Consider the following 16223-nt stretch of genomic DNA (forward strand, 5'->3'; position numbering starts at 1 on the left):
ATGCTTCCTGAGGAAGAAGAATTAGCTTCTCAATGATAGGGCTCAGCAAGACCCAGGCTGGTGCCATAGCTTCACTTTTTCATCTCTGTTCCCTTTTTGTAGGTGGTGGGTGGGTGCATTGGGAGGATTTGATGCTCCCACAGCAACAACAACTGATCACCACTTGAATCCTCCACAACAGAAATTAGAAAGTTATATTTTTACGACAAATAATTGTAATGGCATGCAGAAACTTTTTGTAACTGAGCAGCAGTAGGATGAGAATAAGAAAATAAGAGGATAAACAGAAAAGGGGATAAGCAGAAAAACAAGACAGAAGTTTGGCAGTAGTTAAGGTAAAGGTAAAGGTTCCCCTTGACAATTTTTGTCCAGTCGTGTTTGACTCTAGGGGGCAGTGCTCATCCCCGTTTCCAAGCCATAGAGCCAGTGTTTTGTCCGAAGACAATCTTCCGTGGTCACATGGCCAGTGCGACTTAGACATGGAACGCTGTTACCTTCCCACCGAGGTGGTCCCTATTGATCTACTCGCATTTGCATGCTTTCAAACCGCTAGGTTGGCGGGAGCTGGGACAAGCGACGGGAGCTCACTCCGTCGCGTGGATTCGATCTTACAACTGCTTGGTCTTCTGACCCTGCAGCACAGGCTTCTGCGGTTTAGCCCACAGCACCACCACGTTCCTTTGGCACCACGTTCCTAAGACTTAGATGGTGATGAATTCCAAAAAGGAAATTAAAAAGTGCAGAAAAATAGCAACATGTTTTCTACCATGAGAACTAGACATGGGAACATTGTCTACAAAGCGAGACAAAAAAGAATGTGTGGTACAAGAAGAGTCTGGAGAAGGAAAAAGGAGACATACTGTCCTTGAAAACTTCAGCTGAAGTGAATGAACAGATACTCTTGGGGAAACAGCAGAGAAAGAGAGAGAGGGAAGGTGGGGAAAGAAAAAAGACAGATCAAGATTTTGTTTTTAAAGGACCATCACTTAAATCCAATGGTTAGCCTCAACTAGAGTAGCCCCACAGAATAAGTGAGACTTGTTAAGAATGAATGGGATTTGTTGCAAACACTTACAAACAAAGCCCTGTTGGGACTAATAATTTGATTTAGCCACAACTGAATATCATAGCCGTTACTAAGGTAATCATAATTAGGAGAAAGAGACAATAAACACAAAAGGCTTGAAAGAAAATATAGAGGAAGGAAAGAACCACTGGAATAGATCCAAATGAATGTAATGCCCACTGATTTCAGTGAGTCTGCCCTAAGTGTGACTTAAGTTTAGCTCTACCCCATTAATAGCAATAGAGAGCCTTTCAGTGAGAATGCTGCAGCCACTGGCAAATCCACGGACTTTGGTAAGCGAGGCTGGCTCTTTGCCCCACACCTCAGATAATGTAAGACTGGGTAGTCTCATGAGACTTGCAAGTAGGAGGGGGGGAAGCCAGGTTACCTAAGGGGCTTTCCCTCCTACACCGCCCTCTTCTTTTTTGGGCACCAAGAAAGACGAAGTCTGGAGCTGCACTGTTGACTGCTTTACAAACTGTGTCACTGGAATTTGATTGTCTCGGAAGGCAGGGAGGGTAGCATCGGCTCCCTCCCAGGGTTCTGTTACTTATTGTTTGCTTTCATATTGTATATTGTTTTGTTGTAAGTGGTTGAGCAAGTGAAAGGGAGGAAGGCGGCGGCGATTTGCGCCATCTGCACTTCAGTGCGAAAGGTTTTTTTTAAAACAAAAAAATTTAAAAATAAAAGAAATAAACTATAATAGCAGCGGAGAGTAAATATGACAGTGTAAAGGAAAGAAAGGAGGGAAACAGGAAGATTAAATAGTTGAAAGTTTAGTGGCATTAATTCAAGGGAGCAAGCGTTCACGCTACTGAACGGGGTTTTGGTTTTAGTTCAGTTTTTGCTGGGCTTCCTCTCTTTCCCCTTCTTTGAAGCAATCCTGGCAGGAATGGTTTTCGCTACAGCCGCCTTGCGCACTCACCCGGTTGCCTCCCTCTACCCTTAAAAATGTACTGCATAAACGCAGCGGATATTTGCAGACCGGAGGGGGCTGCTTTAAAATACCTGAATTCGTCCTGCTTTAAAGCAGGTGGCCAGCACCAGAACAAGGGTGCTGGAGGAGGCAAGAAGCCTGACAATGGTGGGGGTCCCCCTGGAAAAGGGACCCAGCACAATTAAGATTAAGGTTTTAGAAAAATGGCTAAGTACATATCTTCGCAAAGAAGATGCCAAGTATCTGTTGGACGGATTTAGATATGGGTTCAGAATCCTGGCAGAAGGAGAGAGCAAAGCATTTATTGCACGGAACCTCCCATCAATAATGGGCATGGAAGATATAGTGCAGAACAAAATCAATAAGGAAGTTAAGGAAGGCAGGGTCCTTGGATCGTTCTCAACGCCACCTATCAGAAACCTGAGAGTTTCTCCTTTAGGCATAGTGCCAAAAAAAGGCCCAGGGTGAGTTCTGGTTAATCCACCACTTGTCCTTTCTGGACGGAATGTCAGTTAATGATGTCATCCCCCCCCCCCCCCAGAATTATGCACTGTTAGGTACACTTCCTTTGATGAGGCAGTGAGTATGTGTAGCCTGTATAATTAAATTGTAAACCGCCCGGAGAGTGCTTGTAGCGCTATGGGGCGGTATATAAGTCCAATAAATAAATAAACAAATAAATAAATAAATAAATAAATAAAAGGTGCAGGGTGGAGGCTGAACAGGCAAAATGTGATATTAAATCAGTGTTTAGAATTTTGCCCGTTCACCCCCTTGATTTCAACTTCTTGGGTTTTCAATTTCAAGGTTCATTTTACATAGATAGGGCCTTACTCATGGGCTGCTCAGTGTCGTGTGCTGCCTTTGAGAAATTTAGTTCCTTCATTGAACGGAAAGGGTGCACTGTTATTCTACAGCCCATTACCTTGATGATTTCTTTTTCTGTGGGAAAAGGAACTTAGGTAAATGCAGGTTTATACTGAACAACTTCCAGGCATTGGCAAATGACCTGGGGCTGCCCCTTGCTGAAGAAAAGACAGAGGGACCAGCCACATCCCTCACCTTTCTAGGCATAGAATTCAACACAATACAGTAGTGTCTTGCTTGACAATGTTAATCCATTCCAGCGAAATCACTGTAGAACAAAATCGTCCTCAAACGGGGAAAAAACCCATTGAAACGCATTGAAAACCACTCAATGCGTTCCAATGGGCTAAATACCTAATCGTCCAGCGAAGATCCTCCATAGGGCGGTCATTTTCTGGTGCCTGTAATGCAATGAATCCATCCTAAGCACAGCGGGGAGTCATTTTAAACAGTGGGCAGCCATTTTGAAACCCGACAATCAGCTGTTTTCTGATTGTCGTAAAGCGAAGAATCGGTTCCCGAAGCAGGGAACCGATCATCAGAAAGCGATTTTTCCCATTAAAACATCGTTTTGCGATCGCAAAAGTGATCGCAAAAACCTCATCGTCAAGTGGATTCATTGTTTAACGAGGTAATCATTAAGTGAGGCACCACTGTACAGCAAACTTCAAGGCTGCCCCTCAATAAACTGAAGGATCTCAGGTCTAGGATAGTGTTTCTCTTACACAAGGGAAAAGTCTCACTTAAGGAACTTCTGGAAATAGTTGGGCATTTGAACCTTGCCTGCAGAGTTGTGGCACCAGGACATGCATTCTTACGGCACCTGTGTAATGCTATGAAGGGTCTTAACCAACCAATGCACAGAACCAGGGTAACATGAGGTATGAGGGAAAATCTCCTTGTTTGGAGTCAATTCCTTGAGAAATTTAACAGAATCTCCTTTTGGAGATCCATGATTGGTTTGAGAGCAGATTTCTAGGTGCACTCAGATGCTGCCAGATCCTTAGGATTAGGAATTTATTTCCGAGGCAGATGGTGCTCAGGCATATGGTTGGATGACTTGCCTCAGAAAGGCATTACAAGGGACCTGACCTTTTAAGAATTTTTTTCCAATAGTAGGTGCATTATGGCTGTGGGCTGAGGAATTGTCAAATTCAGTGGTCCATTTTTGGTGTGACAACCAACCTTACGTCACACTCGGAGTGGGTCATGACATTGGTCAGGGCCTTTACTTTACGGGCGTTGCATATTGGTGCATGCCCAACACATACCAGGCTTAGACAATAGGATAGCTGATGCATTATCACGCCAACAAATTGAGCGGTTCAGGGAACTAGACCCCGGAGCCAGGAAGCTGCCAGAAGTCCTTCCTCCAGAGGTCTGGCACATTGGTGTGAGGATGCATCCAGAGCACCGAGGATGCGTCCTTGGCACCGAGGACAAGAACGGGTTACTCAGCCGTGAGTATAGAATTTCAGGACTTTAGGAAGAATGGTTGACCTGGAGCCAGTTTGGCTGGCACTGGTCAAGCATTTACAGCAGTTTATAGTATATCTTAACAGAAAGGGACTGGAGGCCAGCACTATCCCAGATAAGCTGTTGGCCCTGGCCTTTTAGTCAAAAATAAATGGTTACAGGGATTTTTCAGGGGACTTTCGCATAAGGAAAATGTTAGAGGGATGGGCCAAAGAAAGGGAGAGAGTGCTAGACACCAGGACACCTATTTTCCCTCCCTTTTTGGAATGCATATGCAAGCAATGGGAGCTCCTTTGTAGGGACAAATATGAATAAGTTTTATTTTAAGCAGCTTCATTAATTGCCTTTTTTGGTGCCCTCAGAATCAGCGAGCTGGTAGCGAGGCGTAAATCAGATAAATCCAGGCTAGCTCTACAATGGCAAAATGTTAAAGTACAAGATGGAAAGGTACAAATTTTAATTAAGCGATCCAAGGCCGATCAAACAGGCAAGGGCAAGCAAATTACCCTTGGGCAGTGCAGCATAGATAGTATATGCCTGGTTAAAGCCACATGAGCTTATTTGATAATTAGAGGCCAGGATGCAGGTTATTTCTTCCAGCACGCTGATATGTCACCTCTGACTAAATATCAGTTTTAGAAATTGACAGACCTTGCACTGAATAAAGTAGGCATTCTGGGCACTAGGTCTGGCACCCATTCGTTTAGAATTGGAGCAGCCTCCACTGCAGGAGCCCTGAGTTATAGCTCAGAGGAAATCAAGTGATTATTATTATTATTATTATTATTATTATTATTATTATTATTATTATTATTATTATTATTATTATTATTATTATTATTATTATTATTATTATTATTATTATTATTATTATTATTATTATTATTATTATTATTCTTATTCTTATTCTTATTCTTATTCTTATTCTTATTCTTATTATTATTATTATTATTATTATTATTATTATTATTATTATTATTATTTATTTAATTTATACCCCGCCTATCTGGTCGGTGAGGACCACTAGGCTGGTAGTCATCTTCAAGTTATCAAAGATACATAAGAACTCTACCTAACATATAGGCAGGGGCCTGGTTTTGTGTCCTACAGGTCCTTTAGGGTCTGGAAGACGGAGGCATGTTGTGATCATTGGTCACAGCTACATACATTGGGCAGAATGTTATGCTGCCACATCCCCATTGGGGAGCGATTTGGGGCTTGGGGCCCATGCGCACATCACCTGGAAAGGGCTGTGTGGCATGCAGTGGAACCAGTTGTGCAGATTGACGGCTTTTGGGCATTCTCCACCAGACGTGCTGGTAGTGCACCTTGGCGGCAATGATTTGCCCTAACTTTCTGGTAAGGCACTGATACTGCACATTATTCGCAACCCTAAATGGTTTAATGCCAGGTATCCTACTATGTGGATCATGTGGTCCACGATCATTCCTCGGTTGGCCTGGTGAGGCACCTGGAATTTATGCGATGTTAACATGGCCTGGCGGGGCGTTAACCGTGAAGTATGTAGAGCTATCTGCAGTGGCCTCAGATCAGTGATAGGTCACCAAAGGATCCAAGCGGAGAGACTTGAATTTTTCAGGAAAGACAGAGTCCACCTTTCTGACTTAGGCTTGGAAGACATCAAAGGGGGCCTGCTTGTCAAGCTCGAGTGACTCGGTGGCGGGTATGGGACAAAGCGTGGCTAGTCCCTATGCTGTGGTGGGTAGTGTGGAAAAAACAGGTATTTTCGGTGTGTCCCACTGTAATGTCAGGTAAGCCAACTGTGTATCCAACCTCCCGGCACTGCAGATTGTGCGATTACAGTGCCTGTGGTGGGAAGATGCGCTGAGCCACTTCCGGACCAACAGTCATCAACTAAAGGTAGCTTTAGGTCTGGGGGTGTTTATTAGTGGCCAGCCAGGTTCCTGCTATCTTTAAGATTGCTGGCACCTGGGGCCATGGATTCAGTCATTTGTTGATCAAGGGGTATTTGGATACCCCTGCCATTTACCTGTTTCTGCACTACAGGAGGCCCCCTCCTTTTACCAAAGGATGGTAAATTCGAATCTGAATTTAAATCAATAAAGTGTGGCCCGTATTTAACCCATATCATTGTCTTGCATCTTTATTCCAGGGTTGGGAGAGCAAAGATAAGGGGAAAATCAATACAAGACCGAACTACAGAACCCAGCATCATGCACAGAAGAATGAAGAAGGCAATGATCAAATACAGAAAAAAATGGCTAATATAGAAGAAGTTGAGACTCCCAGTAGTGCTGTTTAGACAGCCAAGGAAAATTAATTACGGTGAGGAAAATCAGAACAATCAGGGGAAGATAAGAGAAAATGCAATCTTTAAAATATCTAAAAGGAGATGGTTCTGCATTACATATGTTTCACTCTGTAGCCATTAAAATTTACAGAAGAAAAATTTTAACATATACGTAGGTCTCAGTCCTTAAAGTCTGACATTTTGGACAGTCATTCATGTATAGTGGACAATAAATCCATCAGATCAGTCTGTCTGTCCACATCCTTGTTTATATGTGTCCAATCTGCTAATGAATGCAAATTTCTACATAATAAAATAATGTATTTTGGGATACAGCAGCAATTTTGATGGTTAGAATTAGGAAGAAGACTGGATGAGCCAGTTCTTGAAATGAAACATCATCATACTTATTACCAGAAGGAACTTCCCACAGACCTCTCTTTCTACAGGTGGAGAGGGACACCCATTTTCTTCTATGAGCACTGGGATGCCATAGGATTGCATGTACTAACTTCAATAAAAACTCACAAAACTCATTCCAAGTAAATAAGGATAAGAATAGGAAACTGTCAGCATTAAATAAACTGAAGCTAAATAGGGTTGCTTAAGGTCATATAGAGGTCCATTATGCCATTTGGTACAATCCTTGCAACCGCATGGCATCTGCACCTCCAGTGACCCCATTTGACCCCCTTCCTTAAAGAAAAGAAAGGAAACAAGCAAATAAAAATCTCCTTCCCTCTCCTGTATCCAACCGCTACTGGAAGGAAGCATCTGATTTTTTCCCCCCTAAAAGGTACAACACATCAGCACCACCCAAATAGGCTTTAAAACAAAAACGTTGCTCCCTCTGTCAAGATGTGAAAAATTGTGTGTAGAGAGTGTTAAAATAATTAAGGGAGTGTAGAAAAAGTAGCCCTGAAAATGAAAGTGCTTTTAAAATTGAGACTTGAACAATAGTTTACTATGAATATAAGGAGATGTTCAGGCATCAGAATTCCTGACCAGACACCTCCCTCTGCTGCTCCATACATAGACTGTGCAGAGAGAGCGAGGACAAAAGTGTCAATCTGCACTTGCTAGCATCTTGTTAAGGTGGTTGTACTGCAGTCATTTTAATTTGCAATAGCATGGCTACAGCAGAGTCAATAGAGAACAAGGTGAATCTACAGTCCCAATCCCAGAGCACTATTTGTCAATTTAGTCATCCTGGAGTCAAATAGTGGGAATAAGACACAACATTCTAAGTCTTACCAACAAGTAAATAAATTAATAGATTATCAAGGCTGGTTTGCAGCCACCTAGTTCTAATAAAAGGTTTCCTCTAAGATTGGCCTCTCTACTAGAGGACTACAAAATAGCTCATGTAACATGGACTAAGGTGGGAGAAGGACTGACGAGATAAAGGAAATTACAAGCCAATGTATTTAATGTCTGCTCCAGGGAATCTCGTGGGAAAAGATGAGATATCAAGCATTATAGTAGGTAGGTAGTTGGGTGAATGGACAGAGACAGACAGACAGATCTTGCATTTGTGGTGCACAGTTCAATGAAAATATCCTTTAATCAAAGTGGAGAGATGGGAATTGTAGAGCTTATAAGGGGAGAAAAATGAAGAATAAAACATCCAATATAATGCCTCTTATATCACAATACTGTCTTCTTCTGGTGGTGCTTTTTTTGGTTATAGGGGAAGCTAGTACCATCTGATGAAGTCAGTCAAAATGGATAAAGTCCAGTCATGGTAAGAAAATCAAACAAACAAGCAGGGTCAGTTCAGAGTCTCTTGGGATGAGGGCAGATGAAAACAGGACCCTGGACAGCACTGCTGACTGAGCATTCGCTGCTGCCAGCAACAGGTGGAGCTAAGGCCAATACTGTACTGTGCACATCTTAGGTGGGCTAATAAGGTCTGCAGAATGGTTAAAGCCAAGCCTCAGACTTTGGTAATCAGGATGTGTGCGTGTTTATGTGTGTTCAAAACATATATGTATATATATGTATATGTATGTACAGTATATATGTATATATGTGTGTGTATATGTGTGTGTGTGTGTGTGTGTGTGTGTGTGTGTGTGTGTGTGTGTAAGATTTGCAGACATATATATAAGATTTGCAGACAGAGTTTTGAATGCCTGTGTTGTGGATTGATATGGGCACAGTGCTGTGGTGAGTCCAATGGTGATTGGCTAGTATGATTGAGTGAGGGGAAAGGTAGATTGTCTAGAGAGAAGCAGTAGAAATAATAGTTAAGATATGACTGTCTGGAGGGGAGCACCATAGAGCAGAGAGTTGAAGGAAGTTGGTTGTCTATATTATAGTTTGTGAAGAAATGTTTTACTGCTGTTTTAACCTTTATCACTTATTTATTTTATTTTATTTTATTTATTATTGGATTTATATCCCGCAAGAAATCTATACCCAAAGTCACGTGAAACTACATTTTATCTCTAGAATTTTTGGAATTAAAAAGGGGCCGGAGTGGTGCCTGCGACAGCCGAAGGAACCTCTGGCCCAGCTTGTGTAAAAATTTGCAGAAAGTTCAACACCTGCTCAGGCAGGAGCCTGCCAGCTACAAGAGCATATTCTGTTCACATAGAATTTCTAAGAGAAGGGGTGAGAAAAGTAAACCGAAACAAACAGTAATCTAAAAGATGGGTGACCAACGGCCAGACGCATGAGAACGTGCAGAGAGCAATGAAGAGTGGAAAGGGGTCATCCAGGCTCTGATCAAGTATCCCAGAAAGAACAGAAGTGGAGCTGCCCTTGTTTAGGGGAGGCCTAGTGGTTGCTGCAAATGCTGACAAGGCCCAGCAGGAAACTGCTCGGTGATGCCTTCATTGGATCCACTTCCCCTCCACAGCAGGGCTTGTCAGTACTTACCATTAACAAATTAATCCAAATTGTTTCAATAATACCAGACTCTAGCATGAGGGGCAATAGGTGAACTGGGAAATGAAGTTAACAGGCCTGCAACAAGGCAGACCTGCAAATCGGCCACATGCACACAACAGGGAGGGAAAGGAAAACCTTCAGTCCAGTTTGGAAGCAGACCCATCGCAGGTCAGTGTGATAAACAGCACGGGTATCCATCCTGTCTTTGCCTCAGACTGCTACTGCTTTCAGAACTCCACAAAGGATGCTAAGAAAGGGAGAATCATTTACAGTCCGCTGGAGTCAGAGTGTGTGTCTACATCTCTCTTTGTGTGTGTGTGTGACAAAGAGAGAGTCAGGGAGACGGCTATAGTTCTGAAACAGAGAGTGCTGCGGTGTAGGGCAGAGGGAGAGCACCGATCACAGCATTAAGTTAAGGGCTCTAAAAGATACAAGCACAATGGAAAAACTGGATGCTGTCAAGTCTGCTAGCTTAATATTTCGGTGTTCCAGCTCTGTAAATGAAGTGTTCTGTTTCCTGTTTAACCATTGGTTGAAACGATTACACCCACAGTCCTATCCTTCAGTGGAGCTCCTTTATTCCCATCAGAAACCTATGCTGGTTCTTAGAGGAAAAAATAAATAGAGCCATGGGGCCCCCAGGGGAATAAAAAGTGGTTAACAAAGGCACATTTGGTCACAGCCTGCACAGCAGAGTTTCATGAATGCAGCCCTCTGGGGGCTTTGGCATCCCAGCCATGGAATTCATAGAAGACATTTCTATAGAGAAAGAGGACAAACCTCTTTGCACTGAGCTGCAGGACACACACTGGGTGTCAGATGTGGGATATGCCTCTGTTTTCATTTTTACTGAGCTATTTGCTGAAAGGACAAATTAACTGTTCCCCCAAAGCTGCCATAAACCACATAGCAGTAAAGGTGTGATAGAGCTAACAGCGTCTCCGGAGTACAATTTAGGTTAGGAAAACTGCAAAAAAGTTTTTCTTTTTAAATACGTTAACCCCATGTCTTCAGTACTGCTGATCCAGAGTGAGAGGCCAACAACACTTGCTTTATACTGGGTGCAATCAGCTCCCCAAAAGCCACCTGCTTCTTGTTTAGTTTAGCCCTTTGCAAAGACATCCAAAGGCTCAAGGCAGTTGTTGCGCAAGTACTGCCTTAGCACACTTAGCGGGGGATCACTTTAAAGTCATCACTTTGGAAAACATTAGCAAGACAGATGCTGGAAATCATTCCATTTCTCAAGTGGCACAAAGGGCATAGCGGGACAGAGAAGGGTGCGCTCAGTTTCTACAGTGACAAATCTCACCATTCCTGGTTCTCCTTGTCCGTTCACACCAGACCCTACTGAAGTCTTACAAAGAAATTATAGCTAAAAACCAGTACACTATCCTTAGCAGACCTGGAAGAATATCTGCTGTTCTAACATTCTAAAATTTCCTCACTCTCATCAAGTCATAAAGTGTTAGCCTGTCATTCCAGGTATCACAGTGGCTTTTCCCTGGACACATTTGCTGGATAAACTGGGAGGAATTTGTCAAATGTTGCCATCATTCTTGCAGCACATTGTGGTGTAACATAGCAAGCCATTTGGGAGGGAGCAGCGGGGGGGGGGGAGCCAGGCACACTGGTGTCCCAGTTGTTCCCTCTGACATAGCTCACACCAATGGGGGGCTGCAGAAACGCTGCGGCTGCCATGGTTTTGCTTCCATCCGAACTACCTCTGTAATCAGACTAGATGGCCTGGGGAAAATACTTGGAGAATATTCAGAGGCCCCAGATTTATTGTTAGGGGAGCAGAAGTGCTCATCTTGCTTCCTAGTTTCCTTGCTTACTGGTGCAAAGTATTCACCAGGGTGATGCAAAGCCAAGGGAAGTAGATAGAAAGAGCAGAGAAAGAGAGAAGGAATTCCTCTTCCCCCCCCCCCAATTAAAAATGTGCATAAGCTATATATATTCATAAATAGATCAGTATCAATGGATGGAAAAAAAATTTCAGCCGGTGAGCAGATGAAAAGCCAAAGGCCAGGTCCAAGCCCCGGAAAGTTTCACCAGCTCCTGCTCTCATGTCTCTGCTATGGAGGACATGTGACTGGGTGATCTGTCACTGAATACATTGATGATCTTGGCAATCTGCAGAGCATTCAAGACCATGGAATTTTTCCTATTATGTCTGGAAAGCCACCAGCCACCTCTGACCCAGAAATATTTGGTTTGATTGACACACTTTTATGGACCGCCAGAGGGCAATCTAATCACATTTTCACTAGAGCTCTTCTGCTATTCGCCATTAACAACATCACTAATGTCAGTTTTCTGAAATGCAGGTTAGTAAACAGACACAATTGATGTTATAGTCTGAAATAGGTATGAAAACTGACTCCCCCCCCCCATAAGGTGAAAGCCATTAAATAAATATCTGTACAAAATGAGATACCCTCCCTGTTTGGATGAACGGAGTCTACTCATAGCCTGGTAAAGCCCTTGAGAAGTGGCACAGCTTGCACCAAAAAGTGCTAACAAAACCTTTTGAGTCTAGAGTAATCAGGAAAATCCACAACTTCCAAAGCAACCTGAGGCCTTTCTTAGAGAGAGATATACCGCCAAACAATGAGCATATGCATGTGGAACTGTGGACAAACACAAATTATTAAAACAACACGGAGCAAAAATGGAGGGGGTAACTATTTGTTACAGAAACACTATGAAAATCTCTGTGGCCGGCATCTTCAGAGGACAGCACTCTGTGCTCTGGTCAGGTAATAGTGCTGTCCTCTGAAGATGCTGGCCACAAAGACTGGCAAAATGTTAGGAAGAACAACCTTCAGAACATGGCCAAAGAGCCCGAAATACCCACAACAACCATTCTGATCACCGTACTACATGCCTGTTTCAAACTCAGCTTCATTGAAGAAGATGCACATCTTTACATGCTGGAAAGTAGCGAAAGAGAAAAGAACCTCCTCAGGTTTGTCCTTCACCTGCTCTTACCTAGGCTGATGTTTCCTTTGACCTAGACTAATATTCTCACTGTTTCTGATGTCACTTTCTCTCCCCCCCGCCTGCTGCCAACATTTTTCTCTTGACCCATCTCTAAAGGATAGAGGAAATATCGTGCCTTTGTTCCCAAGAGGTGAGGAGGTGGCCAGCACCCTCTGCATCAGGGAGCATAATTCCAGCTGCTATCTTAAACAGCTGGAATTAAAGTTCCTATTTCTCTACTAAACACTAGCTTTCTTATTCTGTTAGAACGAGGAGTTCAGACATGATTTCTTCCCAAGGGTAGAAGTGTGCTCTGCTAACCATTCCAATTGCCAGGGTCTAAATCCACACGTTAAGGTAGCTGGTGCTTGGTGCTGCTTGCTGTGATAACTACACAGAGCAGGCTAAAAACAAACTGCTTTGGCCCAAGCTCATTAGCCTTCCAAATAGCTGGAGGCAGCAACAGAGAAGTTATCTCTCACTCCAATATCTTTTCACTTTTCATGATATAGAGCAGAATTGCATCTTTCCTGGTAGAATTAGATGGGCTCCACTTTTCCCTGTTTATGTCTTTAACTTTGTAGGATGAAGGGTGTCAGGGATTAAGGACGGGGGTTTCCCACACCCCTCCTATTTCCATTGGAATGCACACTATTCCCTGACCTCAGTGGGAAGGGGTTATGAAGGGAGCTTTGGTGAAGTCTTTTCTTTTTCCCCCCCTGCTGGGCACAAAAGGGTGGCCTTGTGGGAGGTATGTTTGTCTGCGTACATGCACAGTTATGCGTGTGGCTGTGGAGGCAAGAGTGAAGAATGAGGCATGCACAGTGGGCAACTTCCAGAGATAATCAATGGCTGCATAATGAGCAACCTGCGCTGCTGAATATTGATTAGTCCGTCTTGTCAAGATCCTCCCCTCTGGAGGCCAACACTCTTGCCAGCTGCTTTGTGTAGAAACAAAGAAGAGAAAGGACGTAAACTCCAAATAGCCGGTGTGGGTTTTTTGTTTGTTTGTTTGTTTGTTAATTGGAGCAGGAGATTTCAACCCCGTGTTACATGGAAATGGAATGCAGGGCACCATAGCTGAAAAAAGGAATTGAAAGATGAATGTAAGACCCTTGCATTTTTCCATTAAATCAAATTTCATTGGAAATATAAGAGATGGACAGGCAATCTGGTCAAGACGGACATTTTATTATGGATTTGACAACAGCTACATGGAGTATTCATTCTGTGAATGTAAATATTAAATTGCACATTGACAATCCAGTCCAATACATGTCAACTGAGAAGTAAGTTCTGTTATTTCAGTGGACTTACTGCCAGGAACATCTTTATTGTATAAAATTGCAGCTTAATTTGTGCTCTACAGCAGTGGGGTTCCCCCCCCCCAAAAAAAATTAAATTCCATGTGTTTACTGCAAGTGGTAATGATAAAGTTGTTACATGGTGTTTTCCTCTTTACTAGGTATTATACTGCAGTTTCCCCATGTTGAAAGAACAATATCTAATGACATGTTTATTTTGTCTTTTTTAATAGATTAGTACATATCCAGACTTGGAAACAATTGTAAACGAAGCATATGTCTAGCTGAAACATCTTATTAGTCAAACAAAGACATGTCTTTGAAACTGATAAATAAATAAGCATCTGGCATCATTTTGCAATTGTTATTAAATCTTACCTTTTGGGCAGCTGAGCATCTTTTCTCCCAAGCTCTCTGTGAAGACATGAATACCAGAAGTTAGAGGAAGACCTAGAAGCAAACATCCACATACAAATATCCATCCTTCAATTCATTCCTTTTGCAATGTCGATTCTGACTCCAGTGGAATCACCCCTGGGATAAATTTGCCTCTCAGGTCTGTGCCAAAAGAGAACAACAGAAGGCTAGGAAAAGCAGCTGGTTTTGCATTTCTTTTCTTCAATGGAACTGTTCATTCTACTCTGATGATGGAGAAGGCAAACAAAGGCCCTTCATGCAAGCTCATTGTGTTAGACATAATTACACTGTATATTCATCATAACTATACATGCTTGAAGTCACGTTGCAGGAGTGCTTCTCAGTACTCTCTTTTCTTATCAGAGCAGGAAGAGATGGAGTGGTACAGATAAAGAGTCATGAGCTGCCTAGAATATAGTTTACTATGACTGTGATGAAACTATATTCTAAGGCACCTGTGATGTTTCCCTAGTTTGTTTGTTTGTTTGTTTGTTTGTTTGTTTGTTTGTTTATTTATTTATTTATTTATTTATTTATTTATTTATTTATTTATTTATTTATTTATTTATTTATTTATTTATTTATTTTATATCCCACCTATCTGGTCAGTTACGACCACTCTAGGTAGCTTACAACATAAAAAGTCAGATAAAGACAAAAGAATTATTACATAATAAACAAATTCGACAAGATGGAAGGCAGACAATAAGAGAAGAGAGGAAAAGAAAACATCACGGATTAACTTGAGGAAAGGCCTGTTGATTTTTAAAGATACCCAGTGAGGGGGCCACGCAAATCTCCAGAGGTAGGTTGTTCCAGAGGCGAGGAGCCACCTCCGAGAAGGCCCGGTTTCTTGTTTTTTCCTTCTGGGCCTCCCTCGGTGTCAGGCTCCTCAGCCTCACCTCCTGACTCACGCGAGTGACACGAGTAGTGTGGATAATGTGCCTGTCCAAGAGGATGCAGGACATCAGTGATACATTAGTGAGTACAAACAGTTTTGCAACTGGTAAAGGTCAATATCTCTTACAGTGGGAAAATAACAAAGTGTCCATAAAAATAGCAAACTATTTAGGCTAGAAGGTGTCATGGGATTCTTTATTCTTTCCTGGTTTTGCAACAACAGGCTAACATGGTTATCCCTTTGCTACATCCCTTTTCCCATTCCTCTTGTCACACTTCATATCATACCTTTGGCACCATCTCTCTCTCTCTCTCTCTCTCTCTCTCTCTCTCTGTGCGTGTGTGTGTGTGTGTGTGTGTGTGTGTGTGTGTGTGTGTGTGTGTGTGTGTGTGTGTGTGTGTGTGTGTGTGTGTGCTTGAGCAAAAGCAGCACTCAAAGCCAGTCAATCATTCTTAGCAGTAAAAATGCAATACTGTAATGACAAATTGAATAATGAGCAATTAGCTGCTGTTTCATTGTACTCAACATATGCTGCCTGTGGTGGCTGTCTCACTATGTCTGGTGAGACTGTGTCTGGTAGTAGGGCCAACTGTGTTGGGCAGAGAAGGTGCTTTACATGGAATGTAGGAGGTAGATGGTAATATTGTGGTTTTTACCAGTGGTGATATACAGGGGACACTGAGAATCTGGTATTTTCGAAAAGAGTGGAATTACTTCGTATCATTGAGAAATGCTGCACTAAATTGCTTTTTGCCAACATGGTAGCATAGTATTTCTCATCCCTCCCTAGACATTCTCTTGTCTTATCAATGCAACCTGTTAGTGAGGCCCTGCCAATTTTTCTGCAGCACCTGTGGCACAAAGGTGTGTCCATATCACAACAGCATTTCTTCTGGTTCAGCATTCATGGACTGAAAATAGAGGGAATCCCTCCTCCTCCCAGGACAGTTGCTGCTCACCCTCCTTCCCCCTCCCCCATACTCAGTTATCTCTGGGAGGTTACCTCAGAAAAATGCACTTTGATCCTAACAGAAGTTGTTTTTGAATATGTTACAATGAATATGGATGGTTTGCAACATGGAGACACAGCCATTTTAAATTTATGA

The 16223-nt window shown here is 42.6% G+C and overlaps 1 protein-coding gene across 2 annotated transcripts in view; it reads right to left on the reverse strand.

Annotated features, from left to right (window-relative positions):
• ARHGEF4 (Rho guanine nucleotide exchange factor 4) overlaps positions 1-16223 on the reverse strand; it is a 207299-nt gene that overhangs the window by 188829 nt on the left and 2247 nt on the right. For both annotated transcript variants that reach the window (XM_078389381.1, XM_020803073.3), the window contains exon 2: positions 14178-14213. In XM_078389381.1, the coding sequence (XP_078245507.1) occupies positions 14178-14213 (36 nt within the window). The remainder of the gene's footprint in view (positions 1-14177; positions 14214-16223) is intronic.

The sequence above is a fragment of the Pogona vitticeps genome, chromosome 3 (genome assembly GCF_051106095.1).
Source record: "Pogona vitticeps strain Pit_001003342236 chromosome 3, PviZW2.1, whole genome shotgun sequence".
Classification (NCBI taxonomy): Eukaryota; Metazoa; Chordata; class Lepidosauria; order Squamata; family Agamidae; genus Pogona; species Pogona vitticeps.